Raw genomic sequence first — 21,616 nt, forward strand, 5'->3', positions numbered from 1 at the left:
TACAATTTTATTTTCTTTTTCACTTAAGGTTTCATTCTATAGCCTTGGCTGACCTTGCACCCATGATCATTCTGCTTTCATCTTCAATATTTATTCATTCATTCATTCATTCATGTGCCTACCTATTTATCTGCTTTTCATCTACCTATTTATGGCAGTACTGGGAATTGAACCCAGGGCCTCACACAAGCTCAGCAGGTCCTCTCCAGTGACCTTCCTATCCCTAGCCACCATAGTTAATATTCCTACCACGGTTTTGCCTGACCTCATGAAAATCTGACTCATTCCTAGGTCAAATCCCAGGAAATGGTGGACATTCCATTTTCTTCAGGACACAGCTCTGTATTCCACTTACAGCATCTCTTCAGAGTTTTCTGTAATAATTACATGGCTTTAGGTCTGGAGATGTACCTCAGTGGCAAAGCCCTTGCTTAGTGTATGCAAGACCCTGGGGGCTGGGGAGATGGCTCATTGGTTAAAGGCACTTTCTTAATAGCCTGGGTTCGATTCCCCAGTACCCACATTAAGCCAGATGCACAAAGTGGTACATACATCTGGAGTTGGTTTGCAGTGGCAAGAGGCTCTGGTGCACCCATCCCCCCCCACCTCTGCTTGAAAAATAAATGAAATAAAAATCTTTTTTTAGGTTAGACCTTGGGTTTAAGCCCTAATACCTTAACGAAACCAACACTACCACCAACAAAACATTGGTTTAGTTCCATTTCTGTGATGAAAAAGACTATGTACACCAAAGAAATGAGTAGTCAGGCTGGGGAAATGACAGTGGTTAAAGGTGCTTGCTTGCAAAGCCTTCCAGGGCTGGTTTGATTCCCCTGTACCCATGTAAAATGCACAAAGTGGTGCATGCATACGGAGTTCGTTTTCAGTGCCAAGAGGCCCTGTTATGTCTATTCTCACTTATATTCTCTCTCCCTCTCCCTCTCTCCCCCCCACCATAAAAAATGTACTTTTTACAGATGATTGGGCTTCTGCTTGAGAAGGAAAATACTTAGTAGCAGAGGACAGTACGTTAAAAAGGAGATATAAAGGGAAGAGACAGGAAGGGAAGAGGGAACTTAATAGGTTGGTATTGTATATATGTAAGTACAACGATTGAGATGGGGAGGTAATATGATGGAGAATGGAATTTCAAAGGGAAAGTGTGAGGGGGGGGAAGGAGGGTATTACCACAGGATATTTTTTATCATCATGGAAAACGTTAATGAAAATTATGAAAAGAAAAAAAATAAAATAAAATTGAAATTTTAAAAAATGTAGTTTTTAAAAATATTTTTATTTGTTTGCAAGGAGAGAGAGACAGAAAGAGAGAGAGAGAATGGGCAGGGCCTTCAGCTACTGTAAATGAACTCCAGACCTATGCCCTACCTTGTGCACCTGGCTATGTGTATACTGGAGAATCGAACCTGGGTCCTTTGGCCTTGCCATTTTGATGATTATTGTTGAGCATCAGCCCTATTTTTTTTTCAAGGTAGGGTCTTGCTGTAGTCCAGGCTGACCTGGAATTCACTGTGTAGTTTCAGGGTGGCCTTGAACTCACAGTGATTCTCCTACCTCTGCCTCCCAAGTGTTGGGATTGAAGGTGTGTGCCACCATACCCGGCCCTAAATTTTTTTTTTTTTTTAAAGAAAGAAATGAATAAGCCAGGCGTGGTGGCATATGCCTTTAATCCCAGCACTTGGGAAACAGAGATAGGAGAATCTGGGAGTTGGAGGCCACCTTGAGACTTAGTGAATTTCAGGTCAGCCTGGCCTACAGTGAGACCGTACCTCCAAAAGAAAAAAAAAAGAATAAAGAAACAAATAGAGTACGAAGTGCTATAGCTAAAAGAAAACAATCCGAGTTGACTCTGCAGGAATTAAATAAACATAGACCTCGTTATTTTATTGCAAAGACTAAGATCTTCGCCAGTGAATGCAGCAGAGCCTCTGTGAACTGATTAAGTAGGAAGTACACGTTCATTCGCTTCTCCCGTCACCCCCAAACCCTAGTCACTTCTGGCTTTTCCTGTACAGCACCACTGTTGGCGAGGCTGCTGAATTTCCACAGCACCCTCCATCTCATCATCACTTCACCGCACTGCCTGCCTGTCCACACGCGTGCCTCACACGCGTGTGAGCATGAAACCCAGGAGCCAAGTGCAAGCATGAGGCCTTGCAAGCAAGCCCTCTCTCCAACTCACTCTCCCTCTCCCTCTCTCTCTCTCTTACACCCCTAGGTTGCCAGCAGCCGTGGATGCCACTAACATTATGACCGCAGAGGATTCCACGGCGGCAGCCATGAGCAGCGACCCTGCGGCGGCGGCGGCGGCGGCGGCGGCGGCGGCGGGGTCCTCGGCCAAGGTGCCCGAGGGCGTGGCGGGGGCCCCCAACGAGGCGGCGCTGCTGGCGCTGATGGAGCGCACGGGCTACAGCATGGTGCAGGAGAACGGGCAGCGCAAGTACGGCGGTCCGCCGCCGGGCTGGGAGGGCGCGCATCCGCAGCGCGGCTGCGAGGTCTTCGTGGGCAAGATCCCCCGAGACGTGTACGAGGACGAGCTGGTGCCCGTGTTCGAGTCCGTGGGCCGCATCTACGAGCTGCGCCTCATGATGGATTTCGACGGCAAGAACCGCGGCTACGCCTTCGTCATGTACTGCCACAAGCAGGACGCCAAGCGCGCCGTGCGGGAGCTCAACAACTACGAGATCCGCCCGGGGCGCCTGCTGGGCGTGTGCTGCAGCGTGGACAACTGCCGCCTCTTCATCGGCGGCATCCCCAAGATGAAGAAGCGCGAGGAGATCCTGGAGGAGATCGCCAAGGTCACGGAGGGCGTGCTGGACGTGATCGTGTACGCCAGCGCCGCAGACAAGATGAAGAACCGGGGCTTCGCCTTCGTGGAGTACGAGAGCCACCGCGCCGCGGCCATGGCGCGGCGCAAACTCATGCCCGGGCGCATCCAGCTGTGGGGTCATCAGATCGCCGTGGACTGGGCCGAGCCCGAGATCGACGTGGACGAGGACGTCATGGAGACCGTGAAGATCCTCTACGTGCGCAACCTCATGATCGAGACCACCGAGGACACCATCAAGAAGAGCTTCGGCCAGTTCAACCCGGGCTGCGTGGAGCGCGTCAAGAAGATCCGAGACTACGCCTTCGTGCACTTCGCCAGCCGCGAGGATGCCGTGCACGCCATGAACAACCTCAATGGCACCGAGCTGGACGGCTCCTGCCTCGAGGTCACGCTGGCCAAGCCCGTGGACAAGGAGCAGTACTCTCGCTACCAGAAGGCGGCCAAGGGCGGTGGAGCAGCCGACGTGTCCCCCCAGCAGCCCAGCTACGTGTACTCCTGCGACCCCTACACGCTGGCCTACTACGGATACCCCTACAATGCGCTCATCGGGCCCAACCGGGACTACTTCGTGAAAGGTTAGTGGAAACTCCTTCCCCTCTCCCTCCACTCCCGCCCCAATGGCTGTAATTCTTACCGAGTCCTGTTCACTTGGCTTAGGGTTAAAATTTGCTGAGCAGTGGGTATCCATGGGACCAGTTATCCTCTGCCAGGGCCTGTCCTTTCTCTGAGCAGGGTCATCCTGTCACTTGGAACTTGCCTTAAAATCTACCTCTGTAGTCAGGCATGGGGGTGCGGGTGGGGGGGGGGGGGAGACCTATAATGGCAGCCCTCCTGAGACTGTGGTAAGAGGATCCTCAGTTCAAGGCCAGCCTTGGGTGCATAATGAAATTTCTGACTCCAGAAATTCTGCTTCTGAAGTTAAATCCTTTGGGATAATGGTTTGGACCCAGGCGTGGTGAGGCATGCCTTTAATCCCAACACTTGGGAGGCAGAGGTTGGAGGGTCACCATGAGTGCGATGCCACCCTGAGACTACATAGTGAATTCCAGGTCAGCCTGGGTTACAGGGAGATCCTACCTTGAAAAACAAATCCCCCCCCCCAAAAAAAAGAGGTATTAGTCTGGGACAGTGGTCCATACTTTAGAATGATTGATGAGGATGTAATGGAATCAATCATGACAGTAAAAATTTTTAAAAAATAAAAATAAATACCACATAACCTACATCCTGAGCCTGCTCTCCCCAATAACTGGGTCTGTGAGTTCGTATCCTCAGGCCTCTTTTCTCTGATGAGGGAAAGGTAGATGGGCAGTTTCCTTTCCGAGTTTAACTTTGCAGCGTTCTGTGAATGTGTTTCTTGACTGAAGTTGGAATCACAGTGCTAATTTGTATCTTGTATTTAGGGGACAGACGGAAAGTGCCAATGTCAGCCCATTAAGGACCAAGAGTCTCAGGCTGTCTGCCTCCTGTATTGCTGGTGCATGCTCATCATTTTTTTGTGTTGTTACTATAAGCAGGCAGCGTAAGAGGCCGAGGCCGAGGTGCAGCTGGCAACAGAGCCCCAGGGCCCAGGGGTTCCTACCTCGGGGGATATTCTGCTGGCCGTGGTATATATAGTCGATACCACGAAGGGAAAGGAAAACAACAAGAAAAAGGATATGAACTTGTGCCGAACTTGGAAATATCGGCTGTCAATCCAGTTGCCATTAAACCCGCAACAGGTTAGTATAAACCAGTGAGAATGTATCATTTGGCTTAAACCCCAAACCTCTTGTAAGATTTTTATAACTTTCTTGGCTCTCTTAGATCTGTCAGCTCATGGATTCTTCTTCCCATTGGCAAAAAAAAGATGGGGGGGGGAGCCTGTGATCCCAGCGCTAGGGTGGTAAAGACAAGAGAACCCCCCTGGAGCTTGCTGGCTAGTTTGTCTAGCCAATTCATGAAGAGACCCCATCTCAGGTGGAGAGTGATACAGGAAGACATTGACCTCTGGCCTCTGCATGCACATGTGCACACGCATGCGCTTGCATACATGACAAAAAATGGATATTGTTATACCCAGTTCTCGGAGCCTCCAGCAACCACCAAGGAGAACCAAACACGCATACAAAGGCAAAGAGCTTTATTTCGGGCTTAAGCTCCGACTTCACCAGCACAAGAGCCCCAAGTAGCGGGAGGGCAGGGTTTTTATAGGGATTTGAACGAAGAAGTAGGGGGCGGTCACCTGATTGGTTGGTTGAAACAGTAACTGTACTTGTCTTCTTTTGATTGGCTGGGGCAAAGAGGCAGAAGGGACCAGTCTTGGGCACGCCTGGACACGTCTAGGGGCTGACTCAGGTCCTCTGCCTAAGCAGGAATTCAAAACTTAGGCCTAGCCGGGGCAGCGCCTTACTGAAGCCTGTCATGGTGCCAGTCTGGTTTCTGGGTCTTTCAATATCACCAATTGGTAGGCTATTTTTCAGAGTTAAGGGTGAGATGAGGAAGGAATGGAAGAGTGTGCGGTTTCCTGTTTTGTGTTTTTTCAATGTGTGCGTGCACGCACGTGCCAAGGACTCTTGCCATTGCAAACAAACACCAGGCACTTGCACCAATCTTTTCAACAGGCTTACTCAGATGGCTTGGGAATGGAATTGGGGCCAGCAGGCTTTGCAAACAAGTGCCCTTAATCTCTAAACCGTCTTCTTAGCCCTAGGTTCTCTCATCTGTCTGTTACTTGCAAATGCTAGGCAAGTGCGCTAACATGGAACTAGATGCCCCGCTCTCCCTTGGCCGTCTGCAGCTGCAGGATTCCTCTTATACCAGCTCTGAGAGTTGCTGAGAAAGGTAGAAGAGCAGGTGGCTCCTCTGTCGTGATCAGAGAAGACATGAACATCTGCTAGCTAATTTCCCGGGATTCTGATTTTCAGCACTCATTTTTCTCCTTCGGTAGATTTAGCACGATCCTCAAGTCCATTGAGCCAGAGACCTTGAAGTTTGCTTTCACCTCCAGTGACCACAGACTTGTTGACCAACATTGTTGGTCCCTTGTTCACCCAGTGGCAGGAAGGGCAGGTAAAGCGTCTGAACCCCTGAAGAAGTCAGTCCACTGGTAACTGGGGTGATTTCCTCCTGGTGTCATGCAAGGTCGGATGAAGAGTGTGCAAAGCTTACCTGCTTCCATTTGCTTTTTTGAAGACTGCACATTAGCCTTCCCCTAGAGTCAAGGAAGGAAACTGTGTGTTTTGAACTTTTGTCTTGCTGGGCTAAAAAGTAAACAAACAAACAAACAAAACAAAGCAAAACATGTGTCCAGCACAGCCTTCATATTAAGGAATCCAATGATGATGGGGAGCAGGGTAGGAATCCTGCTTTCACTCAGTGAAGTGACTCTTGTCTCTGGGTTTCTTTGTTTTCTTTCTTTCTTTCTTTATTTTATTTTATTTTTTTTTTCGGTTTTTCGAGGTAGAGTCTCACTCTAGTTCAGGCTGACCTGGAATTAACTCTGTCATCTCAGGGTGGTCTTGAACTCATGGCGATCCTCCTACCTCTGCCTCCCAAGTGCTGGGATTAAAGGTGTGCATCACCACGCCCGGCATTCTGGGTTTCTTTATATTGCCAGTAGCACTGTGAGACCAATTCCATAATGGAGCCTGTATACAGGAGATGTTATTCACTTGTTCAGAATAGGACTCTTGTTGGAAAGATGTAGTAGCTTTAGGCTTAAGTAGAAAAAAAAAGTTAAGCAGTCTTTAATTATGTGACCACCTGTCTCTTGAGGTAGAGGTTGCTACAGGTTGGAAGTCACAACAATGCAGTTACTCAATACAATCCTATGTGGCTTAAACTCATAGCCCTCTTTGAACCCCATCTGTTTCACCTCTATGTCTAATCAGCTGCAGAATTATTTGTGTGTTATTTATTTTTATTTGTTGTTTGTTTTTTTTTTTTTCTCCATTTGGAAAAGTAGAACTTTGTCTTTCAGGGAAAGCACCAAGGCACTGGTGAGGTCTTTGAGTTCAAATCCATTAGGAGGTTTGATTGGGAAGCCAGCTGACATACTTGGTTAAAGGGGCTGTGGCGATTGCTCAGTGGTTAAGACGCTTGCTGACAAAGGCTGAAGGCCCGGGTTCAGTTCCCCAGCACCCATGTAAAGCCAGACACACAAAGTGATACATGCACCTGGAGTTTGTTTGCAGTTGCAGTAGCTCCTGGCTTACCTATCTTTCTCTCAAGTAAATAAATAAATTTGGTTAAAATTTTAGATTTTTTTAAATTAAATAACCATATTATTGTTTAGCTTATGGTTGTCGCTCTGCCTTTGATCAAGTCCATCTTTGTTAGAATAAATGTACCTACAGTTAGGAGAAGGAAAAAAACACAAATGCAAGATTTCTTTGTACCTTTCATATTCTTGCATCAGCATGCACACACACAAACTCCCAGGTGGGGCTAACATGTCTTCCTTTGACTCTCTCCTCATGATATATTGATGTGCAGCAGCTGTATCTATTTGAATCCGCTTGAAATCACTCCTTTGGACTTACACAAATTATTTGAGTTGGCAACTCACCCCCCCCAAAAAAATGTCTCTACTGCATATTAGAAAACTGGGGGCTGGGAAAACTGGTGATGTGCTTGCCTCACAAGTTAGATGTCCAGAACCCATGTGAAAATATCAGGTGTGGGAGCCCATGATCCTAACAATGGGGAAAGAGAGACAGGAGAATCCCTGACACTCACTGGCCAGCCAGTGTAGCCTAACTGGTGAGCTCCAGGCCAATGAGAGACTGTTTCTTAAAAAGGAAGGGGAGGGTATTTCTGGGGACAATCCTGGAGGTTCTCCTCTTGCCTCCACACACATGTGCATGTGCACACGAACAATACATTCACATACATTTTAAAAAGAAAAAAAATGGCGCTGGAGAGATGGCTGAGCAGTTAAGATGCTTCTCTATGAAGCCTGAGGACCCAGGATCGATTCCCAGTACCCATGTAAGCCAGATACGCAAGGGGGCACATGTGTTGGAAGTTTGTTTGCAGTGGCTAGAGGCCCTACGCACCCATTCTCTCTCAAATAAATAAAATTAAAAATTGGAGGCTTTCCCATTTTCTATTCTTTTTTTCCTCCCCTTGAATTGGCAATGTGGAAATTTGCAATACAGGGTGGAGAGGATTTATGCTGATTTCAGAATGAAACCTCATGGGTGGGAAGGACCTGTATCTTAAAACCTGGAGAAAGTGAAGAGGGCAGGTCCCGTGGTGAGCGAGGTGCGTGAGCATGAACGCGTGGAATTCACGTTCACAGTCGTTAGAACGTCAAGAGTAAGAGTCAGGAGATCTTTCTGTAGAACTGCTGAGGTAGGAGGATCGCTGTGAGTTCGAGGCCACCCTGAGACTACATGGTGAATTCCAGGTCAGCCTGGGCTAGAGTGAGACCCTACCTCAAAAAAAAAAAAAAAAGAAAAGAAAAGTTGATGGAGAATCCTCGCTCTCTGCTCTCCTCCCATGATCATCTATATATAGAGGCCCCATAGATGATTTTCCGAGCAGGAGCCATTCCCTGTGGAAAACACCTTACGTGGCTTTTAAGAGTATGAGAGCAAGCGCAGGGACCCCTCACCGACACGAGTGACGCACCTCTTGTCCCTCCTGCTTCTCTTGCAGTGGCCATCCCTGCCATCGGGCCCCAGTATTCCATGTTTCAAGCAGCCCCGGCCCCTAAAATCATCGAAGATGGGAAGATCCACGCCATGGAACACATGATCAGCCCCATCGCGGTGCAGCCAGACCCGGCCAGCGCTGCTGCGGCCGCCGCCGCTGCTGCAGCCGCCGCAGCCGCCGTGATCCCCGCCGTATCCACACCACCGCCTTTCCAGGTAGCTCCTGCTACGGTCATGGGAATTTGCACGTGCAGCGTGGCTTTATCGTGGACTCAGTTTTCAGCACTGAGAATACCGCTGTGTGTGTCTGTTGGTGAGATTGGGTGTGATAGTTTAAAACTTTTTTTTTTTTTTTTTTTTTCTGAGCCGGGCATGATGGCACAACGCCTTTAATCACTCGGGAGGCAGAGGTAGGAGGATCGTCACGAGTTCAAGGCCACTCTGGGACCCCATAGTGAATTCCAGGTCAGCCTGGGCTACAGTGAGACTCTACCTCGAAAAATCAAAAAAAAAAAAAAAAAACCAACTTCATTTTTCTTTTTTGCAGTATTGAGGATCAGATCTAGATCCTTGAACTAAATTTTTGTCTTAAAAAAATATCTAGGGCTGGAGGGATGGCTTGGCGGTTAAGGTGCTTGCCTGCATAGGCAAAGGACCCAGGTTCAATTCCCCAGGACCCACATTAGCCAGATGCACAAGGGGGCACATGTGCCTGGAGTGCATTTGCAGTGGCTGGAGGCCCTGGCGCGCCCATTCTCTCTCTCCCTCTTTTTCTGTCAAATAAATAAATAAATAAAGATAAAATATTTTTTAAAATATATCTAATGTCAGTATCTAGGTGTGGTAGTTCATGTCTTTAATCCCAGAGGCAGAGGTAGGAGGATCACTATGAGGCCAGCCTGGAACTACAGAGTGAGTTCCAGGTCAGCCTGGGCTAAAGTGAGACCCTACCTCAAAAAAGCAAATAAATACACACAAAAAAGAGTATTATCATTGTATTAAGGATGGGAAACAGTACACAAAAATGATGTGTGTAAGGCTGAGAGATGGCTCGGGTGTTAAAGGTACTGTTTGCCAACAAGCCTGATGGCCTGGGTTCAATTCCCCAGTACCCACATAAAGTCAGGTGCACAAAGTGGTACATGTGTCTGGAATTCATTTGCAGTGGCAAAAGTCTTGGTATGCCCATATTCATATTCTCTTTCTCTCTTCTTCTTCTTCTTGCAAATAAATTACTTTTTAAAAAATGATTTGTGGTACCAGATGTGGTGGTACACACCTTTAAATCCCAACACACGGTTGGCTGAAGTAGGAGAATCTTCATGACTTCAAGGCCAGCCCGGGGTTACATAGTGAGTTCCAGGTCAGCCTGGACTAGAGTGAACCCTGCTTCAAAAAAAGAAAGTGTGCTTTTTTTTTTTTTTCAGTGTCATCATATTGTACATGTCAGGGTTTTATTTTGGTTTTGGTTGTTTTGTTTTGTTTTGTTTTGTTTTGTTTTGTTTTCTGAGGTAAGGCCTTGCTCTGGGTCCAGGCTGTCCTGGAATTCACTATGTAGTTTCAGGGTGGCCTTGAACTCATGGTGATCCTCCAACCTTTGCCTCCCAAGTGTTGGGATTAAAGGTGTGTGCCACCAGGCTCGGCTACATGTTAGGTTTTTTTAATTAAATTTTTAAAAATTTTATTAATTTATTGAGAGAGAAAAAGAGAGAATGGGTACGCTAGGGCCTCCAGCCACTGCAAACAAACTCCAGTGGTATGCACTCCCTTGTGTATCTGCATTACGTGCACCCTGGGGAATTGAACCAAGGTCCTTTGGTTTTGCAGGCAAGCACCTTGACTGCTGAGCCATCTCTCCAGCCCATACACGTCAGTTTTTAAATGGTATTGAAATTGTTGAGTTCAGGCTATGAGAGCGTGGCCACAGAAAGACCAGGGAGATACTTTATATTTCCATATCCCAAATTTCAGCTTCATGAAGGTTATTTTTTTTCAATTTTTTATTTATTTATTTGCAAGCAGAGAGAAAAAGAGAAGAGAGACAGACAGACAGAGAGAATGGGCGCACCAAGGCCTGTAGCCACTGCAAACAGACTCCAGATGCATGTGCCCCTTGTGCATCTGGCTTACATGGATCCTGGGGAATTGAACCTGGGTCCTTTGGCTTCTCAGGCAAAGACCTTAACTGCTAAACCATCTCTCCAGCCCAAAGGTTATTTTTTTTAAAGGTTACCCATATATGTGTGAGTGTGTGTATGGCTAAAAATACATACATATATAGTATATAATGTACATCTTTGAAGAAAAAGAGAGCCTGTGTGGATAGAGATACCTAAAATCTTACAAAGCTACACCTTCCTCCAAGTGTGCCTCACATTATCGTCCTTATTTCCTAAACTGGTCTTTTTGCTCCAATTCTCCCTTCTTTGCTTCTAATGTTTTGTTTTGTTTTGTTTTTCTGCCACTTCTGGTGTTTTCATTCCTGCCATTTCTTCCCCTCGTCTCGTCCACAGAGTCTCCTCCCTCCACATATTCTAGACAACCTTCTTTTTTAAAATTTTTTTTTGTTCATTTTTATTTTATTTGAGAGTGACAGAGAGAGAGAGAAAGAGGCAGAGAGAAAATGGGCATGCCAGCTACTGCAAACAAACTCCAGACGCATGCGCCCCCTTGTGCATCTGGCTAATGTGGGTCCTGGGGAATGGAGCCTTGAACCAGGGTCCTTAGGCTTCACAGGCAAGCGTTTAACCACTAAGCCATCTCTCCAGCCCTAGACAACCTTCTTATTAAGATGATATTCTCTAGCCAGGCATGGTGGCACACACCTTTAATCCCAGCACTCAGGAGGCAGAAATAGGATTGTCATGAGTTTGAGGCCACCCTGAGACTACATAGTGAATTTCAGGTCAGCCTGGGCTAGAGGGGAACCCTACCTTGAACCCATACCCCAACCAAAAAAAAAAAAAAAAAAGAGGTTATTCCCTAGCATGGAGAACCGATATGTTCTTTCTGGAAGGAATCTCCTGCAGCCAGTGGTCTTTGAGTTATTTGTATCTTCACTGTGTAACACATCATGAAGACATCTTTGAACAGAAAACACACATCTGCGCTCTTTGGATGCTGCCCTCAAACCTGCTGATCTTTCCTTCCTCTCACTGAGACAGTAAGAGTGCTCTCATGGGTACCACCCTCTCCATAGAGAGATGCCCACTGCCAGGGCGCCCAGCTATACCAGTCTCAGAGATAAGTTTTTATTTACTTAAGTGAGAGAGAGAGAAAAAGGCAAATAGAGAATGGGTGTGCCAGGGAACTCCAGATGCATGTGGGTCCTGGGGAATTGTACCTGGGTCCTTTGGCTTTGTAGGCAAAACCTTAACCACTAAGCCATCTCTCTAGCCCTTTTTATTTTTTATTTTATTTGTATTTTTTAAAAAAATTTTTTTACTTTATTTTCATTTATTTACTTGAGAGAGAGAGAGAGAGAATGGGCGCGTCAGGGCTTCCAGCCACTGCAAATGAACTCCAGACGCGTGCGCCCCCTTGTGCATCTGGCTTCTATGGATCCTGGGGAATCAAATTTAGGTCCTTTGGCTTCACAGGCAAATGCTGTAACTGCTAAGCCATCTCTCCAGCCCTTTTATTTTTTATTTATTTTTTATTTATTTACTTGAATGAGAGAAAGATTATTTGTGAGAGAAGAAATTCATGGGAGTGCCAGAATGAACTCCAGACACGAGTCATTTTTGTGCTTCTGGCTTTACATGGGCACTGGGGAATTAATTGAACCTGAACTGACAGGCTTTGCAAGCAAGTACCTCTAACCACTGAGCTGTCTCTCCAGCCCAGTGATGAGGATTTTACAAACAATTTGCTTGGCATCCATGGTGGCACAGGCCTGTAATCCTAGCATTCAGGAGGCTGAGGCAGGCAAATGGAGAGCTCCAGACTAGCCTGAGCTACATAGTGAGACCATGTCTCAAAAAACAGGGTGGAGGGCTGGAGAGATGGCTTAGCGGTTAAGCACTTGCCTGTGAAGCCTAAGGACCCCGGTTCGAGGCTCGGTTCCCCAGGTCCCACGTTAGCCAGATGCACAAGGGGGCGCATGCGTCTGGAGTTCGTTTGCAGAGGCTGGAAGCCCTGGCGCGCCCATTCTCTCTCTCTCCCTCTATCTGTCTTTCTCTCTGTGTCTGTCGCTCTCAAATGAATGAATGAATTAATTAATTTAAAAAAAACAGGGTGGAGGGTAAGAATTGCCTTTTTAAATATAATTTTTCATTTCATATACCCTAAACATATTTTGACTTTGTCTCCCATCCAAGTACTAACCAGGCCCAACCCTGCTTAGCTTCAGAGATCAGACGAGATCAGGCGCGTTCAGGGTGGTATGGCCGTAGACCATATTTTGACTTTGTATATGAGCATATATGCCACCATGCCTGGGACCATGTTATGTTCTATGGGAGAGGGAAAAAGAAGAATTTATTACCATGTGGATGGCAGGCTCGGCACCCTTCTTATCTCCCTCTGAGGCTTTGACTGACTAAATGGAGAAATGGGTAGAAGATTCCAGGGTATTCCAGCTTTCTCTCTGCCTCCCAGCATCGTTCACTTTGAACAAGGTCACAGCATTGAATTTGAATGTTTTAAGTATGTGAAAAATGACACCCTATGCTTTTATTTTTTCTTATGAGTGAAAGAGAGAGAGAATTGGCACACCAGGGCCTCTAGCCACTGCAGTCGAAATCCAGACGTGTGCGCCACCTTGGGCACATTGTCACCTTTTGTGTCTGGCTTACGTGGGTTCTGGAGAGTCGAACCTGGGTTCTGAGGCTTCTCGGGCAAGTGCCTTGCTGCTAAGCCATCTCTCCAGCCCTCTACTGCACCAGGGCCTCTTGCCACCACAAACAAACTCCAGATGCATACGCCACTTTGTACATCAGGCTAACTTACATGGGCACTGGGGACTCAGTCCCACGCCACTAGACTTAGCCAAGCACCTTTCACCACTGAGCCTATAACACTGTACTCTTGCCACCGTCCCATTCCCTGGCAGCAGCTGTCAACTTTCTTACCCCCTCTGTCTCTCGACCTGAGCATAGTAGAAACCTTTGCATTTCCTCTTTGCTCCCATGGGATTGAATGAACTGATAATCACTCCGCGCATGCGATCAAGAAGGAACTCTTCTTGTCTCTCCTCTTCAGGGCCGCCCAATAACTCCAGTATATACCGTGGCTCCAAACGTCCAGAGAATTCCCACTGCCGGCATCTATGGGGCCAGTTATGTTCCCTTCGCGGCCCCGGCCACGGCCACGATCGCCACACTACAGAAGAACGCGGCCGCCGCCGTGTACGGAGGGTACGCCGGCTACATACCTCAGGCCTTCCCCGCTGCTGCTATTCAGGTGCCTATTCACGACGTCTACCAGACTTACTGAGGCTGCTGTGACAAAAAGAGACAAGCCACCAAAAAAAAAAAAAAAAAAATACCACTGAAGGAACACTTTACTATTTATGAAGAAAGAACGTGTCAGATTCACGCACGCGTGAAATCTGAACGCGAAGAATGTTATCCAATATTATCCCATGGAAATATTTTATATACATGAAGTTTTTTTTAAAAGACTGTTTTCAACTTAGCAGGCCCGTGTTCATACATTTCTAAAGAGACTTGCAATGGTTCGTGCCTTAATAACCATCTTTTGAAAAATTTGTCTGCTGTACTGAAATTTGTATAGAGGTTTTGTGTTTTTTTTTTAAGGATATATTTTCAGTATGAAGGTTATTTTCGTAACTTCTGCACTCCAGAGATGTCTATTTTGTAGTACTTTCAATAATATATCAGCGATCTAGCAAGAAAAAAAAAAAAAGCACACTTGAGCAGTTAGGGAACTATTTTGAGAAATATATTCAATATTTAAAGATACAAAACTATTAAGTGCTTTAAAATACTACATAAAATGTTATTTTAAAGGTGATACTGGAAAGTGCAATTTTAAAATGAGTAAAACCTCTGCTGTATTTCCTCTGGCATTAAGGGTTGACGGAGTTCCCATGTGCCCATGAGGCTTTCTGTCTAAGCGAAGTTAAGCAGTCTCTCCTAAGCCAACATGGGGCACACTGGTCACCCCTGAGTCCCAACACTGGAAAGCTCCCACCTGCCACCATTACCTGCCCCCCATCCCCCATCCCCTGCTACCTTATCCCCAGTCCAACTTTCAAGTTTGGCAAGTGTAGGAAAAGTGGTTAATTCTGGTAGAGAAAACAGCCCGTGGCTTTTAATACTTCTTCCTGGGGTTTTGTTGGGGTGGGTTGGTTTGTTTGCTGTCGTAATCTTTGTTTCGGTTTGGGAGGTATTATCTTCTCTGTGTGCTGTTTTCAGTAGCAGAATACACATTAAGCACAAGGTTTGGACGTGTTTGTGTAAGACATCTTGGCATAGCTATTTAGTTCCTCCTAGTGCTTTTATTTTAATTCACTTTTGAAGTATGAGTTCTTAGAGACAGAGAATGTATTTTATGGTAGACAAGACCCTCGAGACTTGTCACCAGAAAGCTAAGCTTCTAGATGCCTTACCATGTTTCGTGAACATGTCTGGAATGTCAGAAACATTCTGCGTGTTGAACAAGGCTTTCCTCCTTCCTTGCACACTTGGCAAGTGAACTTGGGGCGTGTACCTCCAAGAGGAGGAGAGACCTGTAGAAATTAAGACAGTGTGTAAATATCTTCTAATGCTTACTTTTGGTCCTTTCACATTGCCAAAATTCATGGTGTGTAGTTGAATACAGAATGCAACCATTTTATTTCAATGTTGTTAAAAAAAAAAAAAGTTTGCTTCATCAGGAAGTCGATACATCAGTGCAGTGTTTCCTGCCTCTCAAAGGCTTCTGTTCAACAGAGTGAATGTAAAATACAGTAAAATGTTAAGGTTGTCATTGATCTTAAGAATTACTTTTAACTTGGAATTTTTTTTTTTTTTAATAAGTATCCATCAAGGAAGTGAGTGAGGTGTGCAGTATGGTAGCAAATTCATGGCTGTGTTTTCCTGTCCCATGAGAGTCTGTCAAATCTTCCCACTCACTGGATTTTTTTGTTGATGGCTGAATTTTGGTTTGTGGGTTAATAATAGGACCATGCCCTTAGCAAATACTTTCAGGGTCTTTTTTGCTGGTTTTTTGTTTTTGTTTTTTTTTTTTTTAAATTAAGAGATTCCCAAATGCCTTCTTTCTCCCTCCTCTTGGGGGCATGAGTTTTTATATATAAGGAATATTTATTTTAACTATTCTGTGAGTACCTGATAAGGCCTTTATCCATTCCTGACATTGACATTCCTTTCTATCGTTCAGTGAGACAGAGTAGTTGTGCAATGTTGTGAGATGCACCCAGCAAGCTGCGTCCACGCACAGAGGTGTTGGAATGAATAATCCCACAAAATGCAGCTCGGGTCACACCCTTGTCCCTTGACCTGTGTGAAGGAAATACACTGTCCTTCTCACGGAAGACTGTCATAGAGGATCATGGATGAAACTGACCCTGTGTTCTTACTGTATTTTACATGTGCCTGGAAAATTTAATACAATATGTCGTAACCTGGCAACCACCAATCTACCTTCACCCAAGTGTTGGTGACCGCCAGGTCAGTGTCACTTATCTCCTGTCTGTGGTCTTGCCTGTTCCTACTGTCTCAAAACCATTTCATGTACACTACTGAGGTGAGTTTATAACTTGAAATGTGAACTTTTTTTTTTTTTTTTAGGGTTAAGAACAAACTATATAAATGTTTTAAAAAGTTTTAGAGTTCTGTTTGCAGACATGCTAATAGTGGAGTTATCTTTAGCTTTGTATTGGAAACGCTTTTTAGATCTTGCTCCATTTACAGTACATTCTGAGGATGTATGTAGTAAATAAAGCTTTCTTTAAAGCAGACTTTCAAGACTTTATTTTCCAGTTTGTGTGTTGTGTTGTTATTGCTCTTGTTTTCAACAAAATTTAAGAGAAGGCGTTACGGCATCGAAGGGTTTGATAATTTGGGATTTTTCAGTTGGTGAGAAGGGCATGTTTTTGTCATGTCTTTGGATTGTGAATTAGCTGAAAATTTAGGCTTAGACAGGAGCATTTCAAACCCTCAGATATGACCTCAGGCTTTGGGTAAATTAGGATGTGACAAAGCCAGTCACTGCTGATGGTGCTGGAGTTTCTGATTCCAAGAGTGTCATACTCCGAGTGAGAAATGAGGTGGCTGTGACATTGAGTCCTCTGGTAATCTCCTGCAAGTGCTGGGTGACCTGGATGTCTATCACCACCACAGACTTCTTATTTCTCGTTTTCACAGTGCACAGCCAGGTTCTTCACACATTTCCTTCCTTCCCTTTTCTGTAGAGATCACCACTAACTTCAGACAGTGTCTACAGCAAAGGCCACCAAGTGCTTGGAGAGAAAGAGATAAGTTGTCAATTGAGTTTATTTCTCAGAATTGCCGTACTTGGGCCAGGCATGGTGGTGCACGCCTTTAATCCCAGCACGCAGAAAGGAAGCTGAAAGTAGGATTGTCATGAGTCCAGGGGCAACCTAGACTAGAGTGAGTTCTAGGTCAGCCTGGGCTAGAGTGAGAGAGCCTAAAAAAAAAATAAAATAAAATGAGGGGGTTGGAGGGAGTTCAATGGAAGGTGATGGGGAGAAAGGACCAGAGAAGGTAACATTCTGTGTGTTGAACAAGGCTTTCCTTCATTAAAATATTTCTGGGGCTGGAGAGATGGCTCAGTATTTAAAGTGCTTGCCTACAAAACTTAAGGACCCGGATGCCATTCCCCAGTACCCATGCAAGCCAGATGGCTCATGCATCTAGAGTTTGGTTGCAATGGCTAAAGGCCCTGCCATGCCCATTTCTCTCTTATCTGCCCCCCCCTCTCAAATAAATATTTTTTTAAAAATATTGATTAGCTGGGCATAGTGTTGCATTTGTGTAATTCCACCACTGGGGAGATAAAGGCAAGAGAATCAGTTAAGGAATGACCTGGGGTATGTGAAAACCTATCTCAAGCATTTTTTTCCCCCAAATTATATATATTTATTTATTTGCAAGGGGAGAGAGAAGACAGAAGTCCCACCAGAGGCCACTGCGAATGAACTCCAGACCCATGTGCCATTTTGTACATCTGGCTTTACGTGGGTACTGGGGAATTGAACCCAGGCCATCAGGCTTTGCAAGCATTAGTATGCTTCCCCCTGAACAAGGATGCACTTGATCTTGTTCTTGAAAATACTGCTTAAAAGAAGAGGTTCTTGGGCTGGAGAGATGGCTTAGTGGTTAAACGCTTGCCTGTGAAGCCTAAGGACCCCGGTTCAAGGCACTCTTCTCGCCTCAGCTGCCTTCCTGAGAGCTAGAATTATAGACACACACCCTACCATGTTGGTTTGACTTATACCTTCTTCACTTTGTAACTAGAATCTTCACTCTTTAGCACTAGAAGACAGATTAGGCAATGGCAGGTTTTTGTACATGTGACATTTTGGCATGGCTATTTCAATGAAATGACAATTTGGTGTTTTGAGGTAGGGTTTCACTCTAGCCCAGGCTGACCTGGAATTCACTAGGTAGTCTCAGGGTGGCCTCGAACTCTCAGCGATCCTCCTACCTCTGCCTCCCAAGGCATATACCACCACACCTGGCTGACATGTTTTTTAATTAAAATATTTTATTATTTATCTATTTGAATGAGAGAGTAAGGGACAGATAGAAATAATGGGTACACCAAGACCTCTAGCCACTTCAAATAAACTCCAGACACATGCACCACCTTGTGCATCTGCCTTTAGGTGGGTACTGAGGAATCAAACCTGGGTCCTTTGGCTTTGCAGGAAGCCTTAACCACTAAGCCATCTCTGCAGCCCGTGGCTGACTTTTTTTTTTTTTAAGTTTTTTTTTTTTTTCATTTTTGGTTTCTCAAGGTAAGGTCTTGCTGTCTCAGGATGTCCTCGAACTCACAGTGATCCTCTTACCTCTGCCTTCCAAGTGCTGGGATTAAAGGTGATTGCCACCACGTGCACCCCCTTGTGCATCTGGCTAAGGTGGGTCCTGGGGAGTTGAACCTCAAACTGGGGTCCTTAGGTTTCACAGGCAAGCACTTAACTGCTAAGCCATCTCTCCAGTCCACATTTCAGCTTCTTTTTTTAAATATTTTTTTGTTTATTTTTATTTGAGAGCGACAGACAGAGAAAGGGGGAGAGAGAGAGAGAGAGAGAGAGAGAGAGAGAGAGAGAGAGAGAGAGAGAATGAGAATGGGCGCACCAGGGCATCCAGCCACTGCAAACAAACTCCAGATGCATGTGCCCCCTTGTGCATCTGGCTAACATGGGTCCTGGGGAATGGAGCCATGAACCGGGATCCTTAGGCTTCACAGGCAAGGGCTTAACCTCTAAGCCATCTCTCCAGCCCAACATTTCAGCTTTTTTAAAGCATGTGAGTGTGAGCACTCGCATGCATGCATGCAGTGTGGTGTGTGTGTGTGTCTGTGTGTGTTGTGTATGCACATGTTTGTATCTACGTAGTGCCCTGTGAACTTGCCTGCAGTGGCTGGAGGTGAACACTGTATATTTCCTTCCATTCTTCTTGCGCTGATTCTATTTATTATTTATTTAGTTAAGAATGGGCATGCCAGGGCCTCTTGCCACTGCAAGCAAACTCCATACAACATGCAACACTTTGTGCATCTGGCTTTATGTGGGCACTGGGGGATTGAACCCAGGTTGTTAGGCATTGCAGGCAAGTGCCTATAATCTCTGAGTCATCTCTCCAGTCCCCTTTGTTGGAAAATTTTATTTATTGAGAGAGAGAGAGAAAGACAGAGAGAGAGAGAGAGAGAGGGAGAGATTAGGCACACCAGGGTTAAAGGGAGACCCTACCTCACAAAACCAAATACACATATATATATACATACATGGGCTCTGAATTGTGCAGGTTGAGTGTGGATACCCACAACTGCTGTGAGGTAATGAATGCACTAATCAGTTCATGCCTGGAGGGTGGTGCCCCAAAGCACTCCTCTCACTCTGGCTTTTACATTCTTTTCACTCCCTCTTCCAGGACATTCCACAAGCCTTGGCGGGTGTGATAAGGATGTCTTGTTTAGTGTTAAATCTCTCAATGGCCTCCTATTTAAACTGATGCATTTTGAGTCTCCTCAGTGTCTACCTCCATGGAGAATGGCGCCCAATGAGAGCAGCCTTAATAGTCTTTCTTCCTCGTCCCCTACAATGTTCCCTGAGCGCCTGTGGGTGTAATAGAGCACTGGCCTTTTCCTCCTTTATGTCACCTTCATGAGTCCTGGGTGTCCTTAGTTTTCACCACCGTCTTTAAAAAGAAGCTTCCATAACCATTTTTCAGTGGACATCAACATGCACAGGAAGGAGCTAGCCCTGGTGGTACATACCTTTAACCCCAGCTACCGGGGAGGCCAAGGTAGGGGGATTCAAAGTTTAAGGCCTTTCTAAACCACAGAGCATCCAGACTAGCATCCAAAATTTACAGTCTGGATGCTGAAGGAAATCCCAGCTTTGCTGCTTGCCAGTCACGTGACCTCGGAGAACACACTCCATCTCACTGACTTTTTTTTTTAACTTTTAAAATCTTGTTATTTATTTATCTGCAAGCAGAAAGAGATAGAAAAGAGACAGACAGCCAGAATGGGCATGCCAGGGCCTTGGGCCACTGCCAATGGACTCCAGACCCATGCACCACCCTGTGCATCTGACTTTACATGGGTACTGGTGAATCAAACTTGGGTCATTAGGCTTTGTAGGTAAATTCTTTAACAACAGAAGCATTTCTCCAGCCCCATCTCTCTAATATTTTTTTCAAGATAGTGTCTCACTCGAGCATAGGCTGACTGGAACTCACTCTTCAGGCTTGCCTTGAACAGTGATCCTCCTACCTCTGCCTCCCAAGTGCTGAGCTCTCTGATCTTTTGACAACAATAATAACTCTGACCTCATAAGGTTATTATGAAAATCAGATGAGTTCATAAATCTGAAAAGCCTGACATTATAGGCACTTTTCCAAAAAGTCATTTCCCGCCCCACATTGCTGTTGTTTTTTGTTTGTTTGTTTGTTTGTTTGTTTAAATTTGAGAGCAACAGACACAGAGAGAAAGGCAGATAGAGGGAGAGAGAGAGGATGGGCACGCCAGGGCTTCCAGCCTCTGCAAGCGAACTCCAGACACGTGATCCCCCTTGTGCATCTGGCCAATGTGGGACCTGGGGAACCGAGCCTCGAACCGGGGTCCTTAGGCTTCACAGGCAAGCGCTTAACCGCTAAGCCATCTCTCCAGCCCTTGTTTTTTTTTAACAGCACTGGGGATGGAATGTAGGGCCTCACACTAGGCAAGTGCTCTAACACTGACCTACACCATAGCTCTTTGTCCTTTTCTTTTATTTATTTGCTTTTTTGAGGTAGGGTCTTGCTCTAGCCCAGACTGACGTGGCATTCACTATGGAGTCTCAGGGTGACCTCGAACTCACAACGATCCTCCTACCTCTGCCTCCCGAGTGCTAGGATTGAAGGCGTGCGCCACCACGCCTGGCGCTTTTTCTATTTTAATTTTGAGATAGTCTCACTGAATTGCCCAGGCCGGCCTTGAACTTACTCTTTGGTCCAGATAGGTCTGAAAAATTCAATCCTCCTACCTCAACCTCTCCCAGTAGCTAGGATTACAGGTTTGTGCCACCAGGCCTGGCTCCCTTCCTTCCTGTTTTGAGCTGTCATGTAAATGTATTGCTGTGTATTTACTCCAAGAAGCCTTTCCATTTTAACCTTCAGATCGTTTTTTGTTTCCTCTTGCTTTGTTTTTTGGTTTCTTGTTTGTATTTTGTTGTGGGATTTGTTGTTTTTTGCACTATTCAGAAGGGACTTGGGATCTCACACGTGCCAGGTAAGCAATCTGTCACTTTAAATGTTATTTATTTGCAAGCAAAGAGAGACAGATTGGGTTGGGGGGGGCGTGAGAATGGGTGCACCAGGGCCTCTAGCCTCTGCCAATGAACTCCAGATGCATGTATCACTTTGTGCATCTGGCTTTTCCTGGGCACTGGGGAATCAAACACAGGTTGTTAGACTTTGCAGGCCAACACCTTAAC

At 45.7% G+C, this 21,616-nt stretch overlaps 1 protein-coding gene across 2 annotated transcripts in view; it reads left to right on the forward strand.

The window, feature by feature from the left end:
- The window catches only part of Rbm47 (RNA binding motif protein 47), an 88,139-nt gene extending 71,728 nt beyond the window's left edge, over positions 1–16,411 (forward strand). Inside the window, exons 3-6 of one of the 2 annotated variants that reach the window (XM_004658666.2) lie at positions 2,237–3,423; positions 4,363–4,569; positions 8,492–8,703; positions 13,690–16,411. In XM_004658666.2, coding sequence (XP_004658723.2) covers positions 2,268–3,423; positions 4,363–4,569; positions 8,492–8,703; positions 13,690–13,923 — 1,809 coding nt within the window. In that variant the 5' untranslated portion in view covers positions 2,237–2,267 and the 3' untranslated portion in view covers positions 13,924–16,411. The remainder of the gene's footprint in view (positions 1–2,236; positions 3,424–4,362; positions 4,570–8,491; positions 8,704–13,689) is intronic. The other variant, XM_045130341.1, reaches the window with a different exon arrangement.
- The last annotated feature ends 5,205 nt before the right edge of the window (positions 16,412–21,616 follow it).

Source organism: Jaculus jaculus, chromosome 11, assembly GCF_020740685.1.
Source record: "Jaculus jaculus isolate mJacJac1 chromosome 11, mJacJac1.mat.Y.cur, whole genome shotgun sequence".
Classification (NCBI taxonomy): domain Eukaryota; kingdom Metazoa; phylum Chordata; class Mammalia; order Rodentia; family Dipodidae; genus Jaculus; species Jaculus jaculus.